Consider the following 18,898-nt stretch of genomic DNA (forward strand, 5'->3'; position numbering starts at 1 on the left):
TACTATAAAAGAACACAGTGCTGTAAAGTTTTTATGCCATGACTAAGGGCTCTTCAGCCTGAAAAGCGTAGGCTCTACGCTCCTTGATATGCTGTTTGTTACTTTTGTACCTCAATAAACAAGTTTTTACCTGCCTTCCTGGTGCTGGACATCTTCCGTTTTCTATTTTCTGCTATTACCCTTTTTAAAAATAAAATTTTTTTGGGAAAACAAGCATTTTAGGTAAAATTTTTTTATTTTTTTTTACATTTGCAAAAGTCGTGAAACACCTGTGGGGTATTAAGGTTCACTTTATCCCATGTTACATTCCCCGAGGGGTATAGTTTCCAAAATGGTATGCCATGTGTTTTTTTTTTTGCTGTTCTGGCACCATAAGGGCTTCCTAAAGGTAACATGCCCCCCAAAAACCATTTCAGAAAAACGTACTCTCCAAAATCCCCTTGTCGCTCCTTCCCTTCTGAGCCCTCTACTGTGCCCGCCGAACACTTTCCATAGACATATGAGGTATGTCCTTACTCGAGAGAAATTGGGCTACAAATACAAGTAAAAATTTTGTCCTTTTACCCCTTGTAAAAATTCAAAAATTGGGTCTGCAAGAACATGTGAGTGTAAAAAATGAAGATTGTGAATTTTCTCCTTCACTTTGCTTCTATTCCTGTGAAACACCTAAAGGGTTAAAACGCTGACTGAATGTCATTTTGAATACTTTTGGGGGTGTAGTTTTTATAATGGGGTCATTTATGGGGTATTTCTAATATGAAGACCCTTCAAATCCGCTTCAAACCTGAACTGGTCCCTGAAAAATACTGAGTTTGAAAATTTTGTGAAAAATCGGAAAATTGCTGCTGACCGTTGAAGCCCTCTGGTGTCTTCCAAAAGTAAAAACACATCAATTTTATGATGCAAACATAAAGTAGACATATTGTATATGTGAACCCCAAAAAAAATGTATTCGTAATATCCATTTTCCTTACAAGCAGAGAGCTTCAAAGTTAGAAAAATGCAAAATTTTCAAATTTTTCATCAAATTTACGGATTTTTCACCAAGAAATGATGCAAGTATCGACAAAAATTTACCACTATGTTAAAGTAGAATATGTCACGAAAAAACAATCTCGGAATCAGAATGATAACTAAAAGCATTCCAGAGTTATTAATGTTTAAAGTGACAGTGGTCAGATGTGCAAAAAACGCTCCGGTCCTTAAGGCCAAAATGAGCTCCGTCCTGAAAGGGTTAAAAATTTTCACATAAAATTCCATATGATGGCTTATTCTTTGCGCCACCAATTCTACTTTGCAGTGACATTAGTCATTTTACCAAAAGATCCACGGAAAAAAAATTCATTGTGCGACAAAATTGAAGAAAAAATTACATTTTTTAACTTTTGGGGGCTTCCGTTTCGACGCAGTGCATTTTTCGGTAAAAATAACACCTTATCTATATTCTGTAAGTCCATTCGGTAAAAATGGTACCCTACTTATAAAGGTTGGATATTGTCGTACTTCGGAAAAAAAATCATAACCATATGCAGGAAAATTTATATGTTAAAAATTCTCATCTTCTAACCCCTATAACTTTTTTATTTTTCCGCATATGGGCCGGTATGAGGACTCATTTTTTGCGCCGTGTTATAAAGTTTTTATCGGTACCATTTTTGTATTGATCAGACTTTTTGATCGCTTTTTATTCATTTTTTCATGATATAAAAAGTGACCAAAAATAAGCTATTTTGGACTTTGGAATTTTTTTGCACGTACTCCATTGACCGTGCAATTTAATTAACAATATATTTTTATAGTTCGGACATTTCCGTACACGGCGATACCACATATCTTTATTTTTTTTATGGGAAAAAGGGGGGGTGATTCAAACTTTTATTAGGGAAACGTTTGTTAACTTATTTTTTTCACTTTTTTTTTTCACTTTTTTTTTGCAGTGCTATAGCTCCCATAAGGACCTATAACACTGCACACACTGATCTCTTATGCTGATCCCTGCAAAGCCATATCTTTGCATGGATCAGCGAGATAGGGGCTCAATTGCTCAAGCCTGTAGCTCAAGCTTGGAGAAATCAAACCCCGATCGGACGCCACAGAGACAGGTAAGGGGACCTCCGCTTGCGTCCTAGCTGATTGGAACATTGCAATTTTATTGCGATGTCCCGATCAGCCCGACTGAGCTGCCGGGAAGCGTTTACTTTCACTTTCAGACTGAAGGGTTAATAGCTGATCGTTGTGCAGCGCGCTGTTAGCCCAGGGTCCCGGCTATGAATAGCAGCAGGGACCGACCTGGCGTGACCCCGTTTTAAACACAGGGACTGGGCTCAGGGCGTACAGGTATGCCCTGAGTCCTTAAGAGGTTAAAATGATACTTCACCCCTAGAAATCTTAACTCCTATACGAAGGATAGGGAAGTGTTTCCCATTCAAGGTGCCTCCAGGTGTTGCAAAACTACAACTCCCAGCATGCCTGGACAGCCGTAGGCTGTCCAGGCATGCTGGGAGTTTTAGTTTTGCAACATCTGGAGGCACCCTGGTTGGGAAACACTGGGATAGGAAATAAGATGTCTGATCACGGAGGTCCCGCCACTGGGGACCCCCACAATCTTGGCTGCGGCACTCCAGACATCTGGTGCATGGAGCGAACTTTGCTCCGTGCCAGATGACTGGCGATGAGGGGCGGAGGCTCGTGACATCACACCACGCTTGTGACGTCACGGCCATGTCCCCTCAATGCAAGTCTATGGGCCCCCTTTGACTTGCATTGAGGGGGCGTGGTCATGATGTCATGAGCGGCACATGGCTGTGATGTCACAAGCCTCCGGCGTTGCACCCGATGCTCTAAACGAACACTGGGTGCAGCAGGGAAATCCCGCCACTTTGGATAGGGGGATAAGTTATCAAGGGGCAGATTACCCCTTTAGGGTGCGTTCACATGTGCGCATTTTTGCTGCAGATCTGCTGCAGATTTGCTTCTGCAGATTTTGCTGCCCATTAAAGTCAATGGGCAGCAAAATCTGCAGCAGCAAGATCTGCAGCAAAAATATGCACATGTGAATGCACCCTTAATGGGTATGAAGGAAAATCTGCAAATCTGCCTCTACTGAGGATTTTCTGCTTATCCATTTAAGTCTGCAGCAGATTTTCAACAGCAGAGATTCCGCTGGCAAAAATTTGAGTGGGACCCCGCCCTTTTCAAACTTGCAGTGGGAGATCTGCTGCTAGTTTGAAAAGAAACCCACATGAATGAGCGATTGTGTGAACGAGCCCTAAGGCTATGTTTACACACAGTATTTAGGTGAGTATTTCTAGACAACATCTGGAGTGGAACCAACACAGAGAAAAACTATAATGGAAAGATTTGCACCTCTTCTGTGTTTTGAGATCATTCCTGGTTTTGTCTTAAAGGGGTACTCTGCTGTTAGACATCTTCTCCCCTATGTCTATGCAGCAGCCCGGAGCTAAGTTATCTCTGAGGCTGATGACGGGCGGTGCAGGGGATGAGGCATCGTGGCATCACGGCCCACCGCTGTGATGTCATGCCCTGCCCCCTCAATACAAGTCTATGGGAGGGGTCGTAACGCCCCTTCCATAGACTTGCATTGAGGGGGGCGGACGTGATGTCACAAGGGGACAGGGCCGTGACATCACATTGCGGCGGGGCCCCCGCGATCAGACATCTTATCCCCTATCCTTTGCTGTTAGACATCTTATCCCCTATCCAGAGTACCCCCAAGGCTGTAGCTCCCATGAGGCGAGTGAGGCAATCGCCTCAAGTGCGATGTTGCAAAGGGGTGCAGCGGCCAGGGCCCTGGCCACTGCACCTGCTTGCACAGGTAGTCAGCACATATTACACTAGGGCATTGACTCCCAACCGGGGTGCCAGGACACTCTGATGGAAAATATGGTGCTAAAATGTTTTTATTTTCCTGCCTAGGCCTGCACATCTGTGAGTTACAGGCATGCAGGCCAGGAGGGAAGTCTGTGTGCAGTGCCAGGACAGGTGATGCTGCAGCTCCAATCCTCGTGTATCCTCCCTCTCCTGTGGAGCAGCTCTGGACTCTGGATTCTCCTTAGTCCCTCAGCAGAATGATGTGGATGGAGGGAAGGAGCAGGGACGGGGCTGACAGAGGCCTACTCAGCTTCAGGTACTGCACCCCCTCCCTTCTGTCACCCCTCTACACCCCTTGTCACCCCTGTACATTCCTCTGTCACCCCTGTACATCTCTCTACCCCCCCTTTGTCATCCCTGTCATACCTTTACACCCGTTACCCCTGTACGACCTTCTGTCACCCATGTACACCCCTCTATCTCATCTCTACACCCCTGACACCCATATGCACCCCATCTGTTTCCCCTATGTCTCCCAAGCACACCCCTCTGTCACCCATATACACCACTCTGTCACTTCTGTTCACCTCACTGTCACCCATGTACACCCCACTGCCATTTCTCTACACCTATTCACCCCTGTAGTCCTCTACACCTGTAAAAGGGGTGAAACCAGGGCCAAGCTACCTACCTACTTACATATAGCCACCATATAGCCACCATATAAAAAAATTTCAGTAAGGGTGTCCCACAATTTTTTTTCCCAAGGGGTGCCCCAAGCCAAAGGGGGGGGGGATTTTCTGTTCCTGCCTCAGGAGCAAAAGGAGCTATATACAGCTCTGAGTACCCCTTTAAATACTGATCAACATAGTATGTGTGAACATAGCCTAAAATGTACTGCGAGTGTTAAGTTAACTTGACCTTAAGTATTTTCCATTGTCGCATTTTCACATCAAAACAACAAGAAAAAGTTTTCCTGCCATTTCATAAAATAAAACAGCAACAACCATGTCAAAACCTTACAAGGCCATGTACCCATGATTTCTGTGTATCAGTACTGACTTTTTATAGAAAAAAATGTGTAGAGCATTGGAAGGGAGGGTTATAAACCCTCACTCGAGTTTTTGCCCCCATTAATCAGTAGACCCATTCATTTCTAGGGCAGAACGGCTTCACCCCTAATGACTCCGTTCAAGACGTATGTGCTATCTCAAAAGCGCAACAGCCCCCGTCATGAGTCTTGTATATAGAACATTTGTCCCAAAGATCATAGGGGTGACTCAGTTTGGCCATAGAAGTGAATGGGGTTTGCTATTCCCATTAACAGTAGGTGTTGGCAGGATACTGAAGAATATATATCTAAAGCTGCATTCACACCACGTTTTTGCAATACAGTTACCACATCAGGTTTTTGATGAAAAACAGATTCTTCAAAACCATACTAAACGGAAGTACAAATTTTAACCCGTATACGGTCAATAACCGTATATGGTTTAAAAAATGATGTCCGAATGCATCAGTTTTTTAAGAAAAAAAAACTTATACATTTTTAACTTTTCACTCCATTATGAATAAAGTTTCATTTGTTTGATTGAAATTCCAAGAAAAAAAAAAAACTGTGCAAAGTCAAAAATCGGGGAGATTTATCATTGCTTTTAGAGTATTTTTTTTTGTCTATGTTTTGGAGCAGTTTAGGCACAAGCAGCATATTTAGCGACTTTTAGGGTACGTTCACACAGTGGTGAAGGCCCGCTCTATGCTGTCTTTACATGTGCCTGCTCGTAGAGGCAATACGCTGCTATGAGCAGACACACTGCGATGTGCGAGTCGCTGTATACTCGCACATCGCGGGAGCTCATTGCCTAGCTCAGAGCAGAGGAGAGCGGCCACGATGTGCGAGTATGCCGCGAACAATGCTGCAGTGTGTCTGCTCATCGTGGCGTATTGCCGCTACGAGCAGGCACATGTAAAGACAGCATAGAGCGGGCCTTCACCAGCGGATCTGCAGCGTAAAATCCGCTGTAAATCCGCTTGTGTGAATGTACCCACTTGCGTCTTTTGATGTGGACAGTTTCATTCTTTTTGGCTACCCGTAGAACTTTTTCTTTTTGACCATGCAGTGGTCACGTATTTATCATTTGTGACTTTTGTCAAAAGTCGCTATTTTGTGCGCAAAGGTACTATTTTAGGCGCAAATGTACACCACCTACCAGTAGGCATGAGAATCACTTCTACCTTCCGCAATTCAACCTTTCACCTCTTGTGGACGACAGCATCCCACTCCCCTTCTATGACACGTGCTCAGGAGCTGAGCCCAGGTCACAGCTGGGTGGTCCTGGCGGGTATCTGCCACCATGACCCATCTCTAATGCCAGACATCACTGATCACGGTGATACCCAGCTTTAACCCCTTAGACACCGCAATCAAATTTGATTGTAGCATCTAAAATGCAAGTAAAAATGTCCCGGCAGTAAGTAAAAACTCCTAACCTTCCATATTCAGGACCTGGGAAAGTGTCTACTTCCCTCCCTCGCAAGCGTCTAGAAAAAGTGTATGTGGTAGAGCTTTTCCCACCACAGCAGAGCTGCGCAAAATTCATCATCCTGCTGCACCTACATGATAAATAAGATGCACGATGGTCATAGCCACCACCCAAATAAATGTGGGAAAATAGCTCTACCGTAGACATTCTTTGATAAATCTGGGCCATAGGGTTCTCTACGGTTCCCATTGACTTCCATGTTAAAAAAAAAAAAAACAGTTCCAATATGGTTTTTTACCTGGACCAAAAACCGTGGTAGCCTACGGTTTTTGGTATGGGGAAAAAGAAAAATGAATAAAACTGTACAAGACAGCAGGTTCTGGGTTTCTGTATTTTTATTTTTGTTTTATCCTGGAGGGGGACACCACGACTAGATGTTAGTTGAAAGTCAATAGGGATTTATATTATGCCATAGATATAATTTATAAAGCCATAGAAGTCTATGGTGGCAAAAAAATAAAAATAAAAAAAAACACCATTAAGAATGCCATGTGGGTTTAACTCTGGCATTTTTGATGGCTTCCCCCACCCCCTTATTTGGTCAATAAATAGAATCACATGAGGAAGTAATCACAGAAAGGCTTGTCATGATAAAAACGCAGGGGGGAAGCAACTGGGAATTTAGTTTAAGGAACAGATTATTTAGATTATTCTCATAAATTTATGTTTTATACTAGATCAGAGTTTTCCATCCAGTGTGCCTCTGGCTGTTGCAAAACTACAACTCCCAGCATGCCCGGACAGCCAACGGCAGCATACTGGGAGTTGTAGTTTTGCAACAACCGGAGGCACACTGGTTTTATCTAGACTGATCTAGACCAACAACTAAAAGTAAATATTTTGGATTTATAAAGTTTTAATTGTTCCATTTGATCCATATATGTAAAGTCATAGACTGTTGGATAAATGTAACTTATGTCAAATGAAAACTTACCTGTTAAAGCTCATCCTTTCCATCCGAGTCCACTGCTAATGTGAAGTTCAGCCGCACCACGTAGCTGATAAATAAAGGGGTCTCTCTGGCCTGAAGCCGCATATCAATTAATGAGACATTCACATTCATTCCCACTGTTCTTCACTTCAGGGCACACCCAGGAAACCGAAGGATTGTGCAAATGAAGGGATTTCTTCACATAAAACCTGGGTGTTCACTAAACAGACACAGGCGAAATTCCTGGAGCGGCTCATGAGCATGATGATATTGTTCTGAAGTATATAGCAGGAAAGATTTCTTAGTTAGATGCTGAAGAATAAGCACCTGAGAATGAATCCAAGAGCAAGGTTCAGCGACCTCGAGGCCTTGTTCACATGATCCAGTTTTTCTGAATAAATAGATATTGAATAGAAACAGGTAGAGGCAACATTCTTTTCTTTTCTTTATCTTTTGTTCAGATTTTGGTTTTATATAATATATTGAAAACCGCTTTTGATACTAAGTTTTTATTTTGATTTATTGCAAAAATGTAAAAAATAAATAAATAAAAAAATTCCACATAGCGTTTTTATGTTTAAAAAAAGGCCATGGTCTGATATTTGGTAAAAGTCAATAGTGATTTATGAAACGCAATATATATTTGGCATTTTTTTCCACTTATCTGTGATGTTTTTCTGCAGTTTGGGGCTCATTGGCAGTTTTTCAAAATAACAGTATATTGAGACCTATTTTGGACAAAATCTCCGCATTTTTCTCTATAGAAGTCTATGGGAGCCACAAAAAAAAAAAAAAAAAAAAAAAAACATTTGCCATAAAAGTGGGCTTAGCCTTGTCCTTTTTCTGGTGTTTTTTTTTTTTTTTTTCTTTTTTTCAATAAAAATCCTTCAGTCAGACGATCACATGATAAAAATGCAGGGGTAAAAAATGCCAAGACTAAACCCACTGGGGGCCATATTGAAGACATTTCTCATTAAAATGTTTGCGTTTTGGCGCAAATTTTTTTTTATTAGATTTTTTTTTTTTTTTTTTACATGAGACTTATCCAAGGTTTACACTAGTAACTCACACCAGTTTTGCAAAAGTGGGCATAGCTATGTAAATTTCATGTTTTACATGACCTCTTTAAAGGGGTGCGAGTCCATTTTACATAAAAAAATAAATAAAATAAAATATAAGTAAAATAAAATAAGTGTAAAAATCACAGAAATGGCTGTACTTTCTTTTTTTCTTTCTCTTTTTTTTTGTGGGGGGGGGGGGGGGGGAGTCTTATTTAACCTGTTGGGGACAGAGGGCGTATAGATACGCCCTCGTGTCCCGGTATTTAAGGACGGAGGATCGGGTTGACTGCTGATATCTATAAGGGGGGTATCCCTAGGGGGGTCCTGAGACCTGGGAATTGCAGTTATTCAACATCTGGAGGGCCACAGATTGGAGACCACTGTGCAGTGGTTTCCAAATGTTGCAGAGCTACAACTCCCAGCATGCCTGGACAGTCTTGGCATGCTGGGAGTTGTAGTTTTGCATCATCTGAAGGGGCACAGTTTGGAGACCACTATACAGTGGTTTCCAAACGGTAGCCCTCTAGATGATGCAAAACTACAATTCCCAGCATGCACAGACATGCTGGGCATTGTAGTGCTGCAACATCTGGCCCTTCAGATGTTGCCGAACTACAACTCCCAGAATGCCAGGACAGTCTGGGCATGCTGGGAGTTTTAGTTTTGCAGGGGGGGCTACAGTTTGGAGACCACTACTTAGCGGTCTCCAAACTGTTCTTTCCCAGTTGTTGCAGGACTACAACTCCTAGCATGCCTTTCAGCTGTCAGTGCATGCTGGGAGTTGTAGTTTTGCAACAGCTGGAGGCACACTGGTTGGGAAACACTGAGTTTGAGTCTGTTTCCTAACTCAGTGATTCCAACCCGTGTGCCTCTAGCTGTTGCAAAACTACAACTCCCAGAATGCACTGACCGTACATGCTGGGAGGTGTAGTTTTGCAACAGCTGGAGGCCCACAGGTTGGAATCACTGAGCTAGAGTCTGTTTCCTAACTCAGTGGTTCCCCACCAGTGTGCCTACAGCTGTTGCAAAACTACAACTCCCAGCATGTACGGTCTGCCAGTGCATTCTGGGAGTTTTTTTTTTTTTTCTCAACAGCTGAAGGTTTGGTACGGAAATACCCCATATGTGGACGAGAAATGCTCTGCGGGCGCACAACAAGGCTCAGGAGTAAGAGAGTGCCATGTACATTTGAGGCCTAAATTGGTGATTTGCACAGAGGTGGCTGATAGTTACAGCAGTTCTGATGTACGCAAAAGAAAAACACCCCCATGTGACCCCATTTTGGAAACTTCACCCCTCAAGGAACGTAACAAGGGGTATAGTGAGCCTTAACACCCCACAGCTCTTTTGACAAATTTTCGTTAAATTTGGACATGAAAGTTAAAAATTAGTTTTTTTTCCTGAAATGCTGACGTTACCCCAATTTTTTTCATTTTCACAAGGGGTAATTGGAAAAAAAGCCGCCAAAATTTGTAACCCCATTTCTTCTGAGTAAGGAAATACCCCATATGTGGATAAGTGCTCTGCGGGCGAACTACAATGCTCAGAAGAGAAGGAGTGCCATTGGGCATTTGGATAGAGAATTAGGCGGAATTGAAGGCCATGTGTGTTTACAAAGCCCCCATGGTGCCAGAACAGTGGACCCCCCCCCCACATGTGACCCCACTTTGGAAAATACACCCCCTTTGTAATGTAACAAAGGGTGCAGTGAGCATTTGAACCCCATTGGTGTCTGACAGATTTTTTGAACAGTCGTCCGTAAAAAGGAAAAATTTTATTTTTCATTTGCACAGCCCACTGTTCCAAAGATCTGTCAAACGCCAGTGGGGTGTAAATGCTCACTGCACCTCTTATTACATTCTGTGAGGGGTGTAGTTTCCAAAATGGGGTCACATGGGGGGTCCACTGTTCTTGCACCACGGGGGGCTTTGTAAACGCACATGGCCCTCGACTTCTATTCCAACCAAATTCTCTCACCAAAAGCCCAATGGCGCTCCTTCTCTTCTGAGCATTGTAGTTCGCTTGCAGAGCACTTTATAACCACATATGAGATATTTCCATACTCAGTAGAGATGGGGTTACAAATTTTTGGGGGCTTTTTCTCCTATTACCCCTATATTGTGAAATGAAAAATTTGGGGTAACACCAGCATTTTATTGAAAAAATTATATATTTTTAGGTCCCATTTTAACAGAGGTTCGTCAATCACCTGTGGGGTATTAAGGCTCACTGTACCCCTTGCTATGTTCATTGAGGGGTGTAGTTTCCAAAATAGAGTGCCATGTGTTTGTTTGTTTTTTTTTTTTGTTTTTTTTACTTTTCTGGCATCATGGGGCTTCCTAAATGTGACATGCCCCCCAAATACCATTTCAGCAAAATTCGCTTTCCAAAAGCCCAATGTTTCTCCTTCCCTTCTGAGCCCTCTAGTGCGCCCACAGAGCACTTTACATCCACATATGAGGTATTTCCTTACTCGAGAGAAATGGGGTTACAAATTTTGGGGGGCATTTTCTCGTATTACCCCTTGTGAAAATGAAAAGTTTGGGGTAACAACAGCATTTTAGAGTTTTAAAATCAAATTTTTCATTTTCATGTCCCACTTTAACGAAAGTTCGTCACTCACCTGTGGGGTGTAAAGACTCAATGTACCCCTTGTTACATTCCTTGAGGGGTGTACAGGGTGGGCCATTTATATGGATCCACCTTAATAAAATGGGAATGGTTGGTGATATCAATTTCCTGTTTGTGGCACATCAGTATATGTGAGGGGGGGGGGACTTTTCAAGATGGGTGGTGACCATGGCTGCCATTTTGAAGTCGGCCATTTTTAATCCAACTTTAGTTTTTTCAATAGGAAGAGGGTCATGTGACACCTCAAACTTATTGGGAATTTCACCACTTATGAAATGTGTTCAATGTGCTGCCCATTGTGTTGGATTGTCAATGCAACCCTCTTCTCCCACTCTTCACACACTGGTAGCAACACCGCAGGATAAATGCTTGCACAGGCCTAGTGTCCGTAGTTTCAGGTGCTGCACATCTCGTATCTTCACAGCATAGACAATTGCCTTCAGATGACCCCAAAGATAAAAGTCGAAGGGGGTCAGATCGGGAGACCTTGGGGACCATTCAACTGGCCCACGACGACCAATCCACTTTCCAGGAAACAGTTCATCTAGGAATGCTCGGACCTGACACCCATAATGTGGTGGTGCACCATCTTGCTGGAAAAACTCAGGGAACGTGCCAGCTTCAGTGCATAAAGAGGGAAACACATCATCATGTAGCAATTTCACATATCCAGTGGCTTTGAGGTTTCCATTGATGAAGAATGGCCCCACTATCTTTGTACCCCATATACCACACCATACCATCAATTTTTGTGTTCCAACAGTCTTGGAGGAATTTATCCAATCTGGGTTAGTGTCAAACCAATAGCGGTGGTTTTGTTTGTTAACTTCACCATTCACATAAAAGTTTGCTTCATTACTGAACAAAATCTTCTGTGTAAACTGAGGGTCCTGTTCCAATTTTTGTTTTGCCCATTCTGCAGCACCTGAAACTATGGATACTGGAAGCCTGTGCTAGCATTTCTCCTGCGGTGCTGCTATCAGTGTGTGAAGAGTGGGAGAAGAGGGTTGCATTGACACTCCAATACAATGGGCAGCACATTGAACACACTTTATAAGTGGTCAGAAACTTGTAAATAACTCATGAAAGAATAAAGTTCCCCCTATACCTCCCACTCATTTCTCATCTCATAGCCACGTACCATCCCTTTTGCCACCAACCTTGACAGGTCTAGGAAATAGCATTACCTAGAGTTCTTCTCCGCATGCATGTAGTAATTGATTATTAGTTGTTGGTTTTGTTACCACGTTTCTTTACTCCCACAGATATGTACTGCCCCCTATGTTGGATTGTTGCAATTGGCCGTTAATGGGATGCGTACACATCTCCGGTTAATACACAAGACGAAGTAAAGAGAGGTGATAGTTTTTATGCACTTCTTAAGTTCTAGTTTATTGCACTCCAGACCCTGTCTCACTTTAATTAGTCATGCCATATACCTACCAATATGCATGCTACTCTGACACACCACTAGGGCCATATTTTCATGTGTTGTTTAAATAACAGTTCCATTTTTCTGGCCTGTGTTCAGACTATATGATACCATTTACCACTATTATGGAAATGTCGGTGATGACCTGTTTGACATCTGCTGTTGCCTATTGTTGGAAACTTAATAAAACTTTACTTTGAAAAAAAAAAAAAAAAAAGAAAGAATAAAGTTCCGTTACAACCAAGCACATAATTGCTTTTCTTGTGAAATTCTCAATAAGTTTGATGTGTCACATGACCCTCTTCCTATTGAAAAAACAAAAGTTGGATTCAAAATGGCCACCATGTTCACCACCCATCTTGAAAAGTTTCCCCCTTCACATATACTAATGTGCCACAAACAGGAAGTTAATATCAGCAACCATTCCCATTTTATTAAGGTGTATCCATAGAAATGGCCCACCCTGTAGTTTCCAAAATAGTGTACCTTGTGTTTTTTTGTTTTTTTTTACTGCTCTGGCATCATGGGGGCTTCATATATGCAACATGCCCCCCAAAAAACATTTCAGCAAAATTCGCTCTCCAAAATGCCATTGTCACTCCTTCCCTTCTGAGCTCTCTAATGCACCCACAGAGCACTTTACATCCACATATGAGGTATTTCTTTACTTGAGAGAAAATGAATTACAAGTTTTGGGGGGCCTTTTTACCTTTTACCCCTTGTAAAAATGAAAAAAAAAATGGGGCTACTATACCATGTTAGTGTAAAAAATGGAGATTTAGATTTTTCTCCTCCATTTTGCTGCTATTGCTGTGAAACACCTTAAGTGTTAACAAACTTTTTGAATACTTGCAGGGGTGCAGTTTTCATAATGGGGTCCATTATAAGGGATTTCCAATGTAAAGACCCTCATATTCACTTCAAAACTTAACTGGTCCCTGAAAAATTCTGATTTTGAAATTTACGTGAATAATTGGAAAATTGCTGCTATACTGTGAAGCCCTCTGATGTCTTCATAAAGTAAAAACATGTCAACTTTATGATGCCAACATAAAGTTAACATATTGCATATGTAAATCAATATGTAATTTGTTTGACATGTCCCTTTTCCTTACAAGCAGAGTGCTTCAAAGTTAGAAAAATGCAATCTTTTCAAATTTTTCCAGAAATTTTCTAATTTTTCACCAGAAATGATGCAAGTATTGATGAAAATTTACCTCTATCTTAAAGTAGAATATGTCACAAAAAAAACATTCTCGGAATCAAATTTGTAAGTAAAAGCATCCCAGAGTTATTAATGATTAAAGTGATAGAGGTCAGATTTGAAAAAAAAAACGCTCCTGTCCTTAGGGTTATAATGGTCACCGTCCCCAAGGGGTTAACCCGTTAAGGATGCAGCCCATTTTGACCTTAAGGACGCAGCAATTTTTTGCAAATCTGACCTCTGTCAATTATGCATGAATAACTTTGGGATGCTTTTAGTTATCATTCTGATTCCGAGAGAGTTTTTTTCATGACATATTCTACTTTAAGATAGTGGTAAATTTTTGTTGATACTTGCATCATTTCTTGGTGACAAATTCAACAATTTCATAAAAATTTGTCAAATTTAGCATGCTTCTAACTTTTAAACTCTGTTTGTAAGGAAAATGGACATACCAAATAAATGATATGTTGATTCAGATATACAATATGTCTACTTTATGCTTGCATCATAAAGTTGACATGTTTTTACTTTTTGAAGGGCTTCAAAGTATAGCAGTAATTTTCCAAATTTTCATAAAATGTTTTAAATCTGAATTTTTCAGGGATCAGTTCAGTTTGAAGTGGATTTGTGTGGCCTTTCTCTAGGAAATCCCCCATAAATGACCCCATTATAGAAACTGCACTCCTCAAAGTATTCAAAATGACATTCAGAAAGTTTAACCCTTTAGGTGTTTCACAGGAATAGCAGCAAATGGAGAAGAAAACTCAAAGGGGGACATTTATCAATGTTTGCTTATGTATTCCTTTTTTTAGTAAATTTTTTTCTTACAATTTTTTTGCTTAAGTGCGACTTATTTATCAACTGCTTTCAGCCTGTTGATAAATTTCTTTCACCTAAGCAATTTTTCTTTTTTTGCTTTGGTAGTGGCTTTTTCTGCTCCATGTCTGAGCTGGAGTAAATTTAGTAGGTTTTTTCATGTGATGCAACTTTTTTTGCCATTTATGATTAATCTCTGACCTCTGGAAGTCAAAAATCACTTTTTGCTATGGTAAGCAAGATTTTCATTTTTTGCTTAGGGCACTGCACCATCAAAAAGTTGCAGAAAAAAGAGAGTAGTCGCACGTGCAACTTTTTTGCGACAATTTTAAGCAAAAAAATGTACTAAATGCTTTCATAAATGTCCCCCAAAATCTTCATTTTTTTTTACACTAACAAGTTCTTGTAGCCCCATTTTGTTTATTTTTACAAGTGGTAAATGGTGAAAAAGCCTCCCAAAAATTGTAACCCAATTTCTCTTGAGTATGGAAATACCTCATAGGTGGATGTAAAGTGTTCTGCGTGTCCACTACAAGGCTCAGAGTGACATTGGGCTTTTGAAGAGAAAATTTTGTTGAAATGGTTTTTCGGGGGCATGTCACATTTAGGAAGCCCACATGGTGCCAAAACAGCAAACAAAAACCACACCCCTCCAAGGAACATAACAAGGGGTACAGCGAGCCTTAACACCCCACAGGTGATTGACAAACATTCGTTAAAATTCTCTTTTTCATAAGGGGTAATAGAAGAAAATGCCCCCCAAAATTTGAAACCCCATTTCTTCTTAGTATATAAACATCACATATGTGGACATAAAGTATCCTGCAGATGCACTAGAGGGCTCAGGAGGGAAGGAGCAACTTTGGGATTTTGGAGAGTGAATTTTGCTGAAATGGTTTTTGGGGTGCATGACTTATTAGGGAAGCCCCCATGGTGCCAGAACAGCAAAAAAAAATCCTCACATAGCATACTATTTGGGAAACTACACCCCTCAAGGAATGTAACAAGGGGTACGGTGAGCCTTAACACCAGACAGGTGATCAATTAACTTTTGTTAATTTGGGTCGTGAAAATGAATAACATGTTGGTGTTTTTCATTTTCACAAGGGGTATTAGGAGAAAAGGCCCCCCAAAATATGTAATGCCATTTCTTCTAAGTATGGAAATACCCCATATCTGGATGCAAATTGCTCTGTGGGTGCACTACAAGGCTCAGAAGGGAAGAAGCGCCATTTGGCTTTTGGAGAGAGAATTTGGCCACGGAATGTAATAAGGGGTGCAGTGAGCATTTACACTCCACAGATGTTTGACTCAATTTTGGAACAGTGGGCTGTGGAAATAAAATAAATTACATTTCCAATGCTGGTTTATCCCCTATTTATTCCCTAGAATAATAGGAGAAAAAAAAAAAAAAATTTGTACCCCATTTCTCCATACCCCATATGGGGACGTAAACTGTTCAGGGGTGCATGGCAGAGCTCAGGAGGGAAGTACCATTTGGCTTTTGGGGAAAGAATTTAGCTGGAAAAGTTTTTGGGGGTCATGTCACACTTATAAAGCCCCCATGCTGCCCAAACAGTGAAAACCACCCACATGTGATTCCATTTTGGAAACTACACCCCTCATGGAATGTAAGGGGTGCAGTGAGCATTTACACCCCACTGGCGTTTGACACATTTTTGTAAAAGTGGGCTGTGAATGTGAAAAATTAGACACTTGTGGGGTGTTAAAGCTCGCTGCACCCCTTGTTAATTTCTTTGAGGAGTGTAGTTTCCAAAGTGGGGTCACATGATGTTTTTTTCTTCTTCTGCGTTTATGTCAGAACCGCTGCAACAATCAACCACCCCTGTGCAAATCACCAATTTAGGCCTCAAATATACATGTGCGCACTTAACGTCCACATATGGGGTATTTTGGGGGTCCTTTTCAACATTTACATCTTGTGAGAATATAAAGTATGAGGCAACACCAGCATGTTTGTGTAAAAAATTTAATTTTTTTTAAACTAGCATGCTGGTGTAGCCCCCAACTTTTTCTTTTCATAAGGGGTAAAAGAAAAAAAGGCCCCCCAAAATTTGTAGCGCAATTTCCCCCAAGTACGGAAATACCCCATATGTGGCCCTGAACTGTTGCCTTGAAATATGACAGAACTCTGGATTGAGAGAGCGCCATGCGCATTTTAGTCCTAAATTGGGGATTTGCATACCCTTTGGCAGTGTTTCCCAAACAGGGTGCCTCCAGCTGTTTCTAAACTACAACTCCCAGCATGCCTGGACAGTCAATGGCTGTCCAGCCATGCAGTGAGTTTTTGTTTTGCAACAGCTGGAGGCCCCCTTTCAGACTGTATGGTAACCGTGCCATACGAGCTGTTTTTAAAATTTATGGGGAGACGGGGACTGTGTAAGGGGGTGTATATGTAAAGTTTTACTCTTTATTTTATGTAAGTGTGGGTGTAGCGTAGTGTAGTGTTTGGTGCTTTTACTGTACATACATACAGTCAGGTTTACAATGAGTTTCCCACTAAAAGTCTGGCCATGGCGGATTTCCTGCAACTCAAACTCGTAGCAGGAAACTTATTGTAAACCTACCCGTGTGCCTCCAGCTGTTGCATAACTACAACTCTCATCATGCACGGACAGTCAAAAGGCACTACAATGCCCAGCATGCCTTTTGACTGTTCAGGCATACTGGGAGTTGTACTTATGCAAAAGCTGGAGGAACTTTTTTTCTATCAAAAAGTGTACCTCCAGCTGTTGTATAACCACAATTCTCAGCATGCACAGACAGTAAAAAGGCATGCTGCATGTTGTAGTTATGAAACAGCTGAATGTACAAAACTACAACTCTCAGTATGCTCTTTGGCTGTCCATGCATGCTGGGAGTTGTAGTTATGCAAGAGCTAGAATTTCTGCATGGAATTCTGCATGAATTTATAGATGATACAATGGGATTCTACTGTCCCATTCACATAGCAGAATTTCATTCAAGTGAATTGGCTATAAAATCATGCAGTGTTTTCATCCAGAATTCCATGCAGAATAAAATAAAAATTCTGCAGTGTGAAGATAGCCTTACCCCCATATGTGATCCTGGCCCTTTGCTGCCTTAATTCACTACATTGGGAGAGGGCCTCATAAAGATTATGGGGGGTATGTATGAAGGATTTTACCCTGCTTTTTTTTTTACTGTGATTTGTTTCAAATTTCCTTTTATGTCACTTTTTGCGACAAACAATTGCGCCAAATGGTTTAGAACAAAATCACTGATTTCACTTTGTTAGTCGTGATTTCAGTTGCAATCATTCTTTGGTCTGGAATTCATTAATTGCGACTTTTCGATTTGGGGCAAGTTTAGGCACAAATACCTTCATTTAGGCGCAAATCTACACCATGAATAAAGTGACAGAGAAAATAGCTACAACAATAGAATGTCCCAAAGTCAGATTTACTGCCTGGAATTCTGGGGTCTGCACCTTTTGTAGGGCTACATTTGTGCCAAAATTGCAAACTTGCGTATGACAATTGATAATTTTGGCGCAAAATATGCTCCATTTGATGCAAAAAAACATACATAAAATCACACATTGCTTCACCATTATTGATACATGTCCCCCTATATGCATGTGGTAAAATGCCCCTATAAAGTAGCATGATGTCAGCTCAAGTGTATTTATTGACTTATAATTTAGAGAGTACAAATAGAGGCAAGTATCAGACAATATTATATAATGTACAGCCTTGTTCACATATGCTGAAAAAGCAAAACAAAACCTTATTGTCCAGCACTAACTAAACACTTTAGCTTGCCCTCGCTTTACAAGTGGCCTACTACTGGCTGCTCGACAAATTAAACACTAAGGGTTCGTTCACATGAGCGGATTTCTTTTCAAACTTTGAAAAGGGGAGGGGTCTCTCTCTGTTCACTACCTGCAGCAGATTTTTGCCAGTGGAATCTCCACTGCTGCAAGTTTGAAAAGAAATCCGCTCATGTGAACAAGCCCTAAGGCTGGGTAAACACTACAGAATTTCCGAGATTCTGAGCGGAACGTCCGCCACTGAAATTCCATAGTGTGCATTATGCTCTGCAGGGATGGTTCAAGGATTTTAGCCACCCTAGACTAAAGCTAATTTTACCCCCCTTGACCCCTCCCATTGGCTCTGCCCTTTGACACGTCCCACCTTACTACTGGGGTGACACACTGAAGCAAACCTCCTGCTCATGGGGCGGTTGTATGGAGGGACGTTCGATGTCAGGACCTGCCTGTCTGGCCTCGGAGGTGGCACTGCACTCCTCCAGCAGGCTGAAGAATGCAGATTATTATTGTACCAGGGGGAAGGGGGAGTTGCTACGGTGGTGCTTGCTGGGCAAGGGATTCAGATGAGCAGCAGGTGCTTTGGATGTTGGCTACCAACTTTCTTGCAGCGGGCAGAGTGGGAGGGGCGCCCC

At 41.6% G+C, this 18,898-nt stretch overlaps 1 protein-coding gene across 1 annotated transcript in view; it reads right to left on the bottom strand.

The window, feature by feature from the left end:
- LOC130308055 (teratocarcinoma-derived growth factor-like) overlaps window positions 1-7,372 on the bottom strand; it is a 37,275-nt gene extending 29,903 nt beyond the window's left edge. Inside the window, exon 1 of the mRNA XM_056552219.1 lies at window positions 7,309-7,372. Within this exon, the coding sequence (XP_056408194.1) occupies window positions 7,309-7,331 (23 nt within the window). The 5' untranslated portion in view covers window positions 7,332-7,372. The remainder of the gene's footprint in view (window positions 1-7,308) is intronic.
- Window positions 7,373-18,898: the final 11,526 nt, after the last annotated feature.

This window comes from Hyla sarda, chromosome 1 (genome assembly GCF_029499605.1).
Source record: "Hyla sarda isolate aHylSar1 chromosome 1, aHylSar1.hap1, whole genome shotgun sequence".
NCBI lineage: Eukaryota > Metazoa > Chordata > Amphibia > Anura > Hylidae > Hyla > Hyla sarda.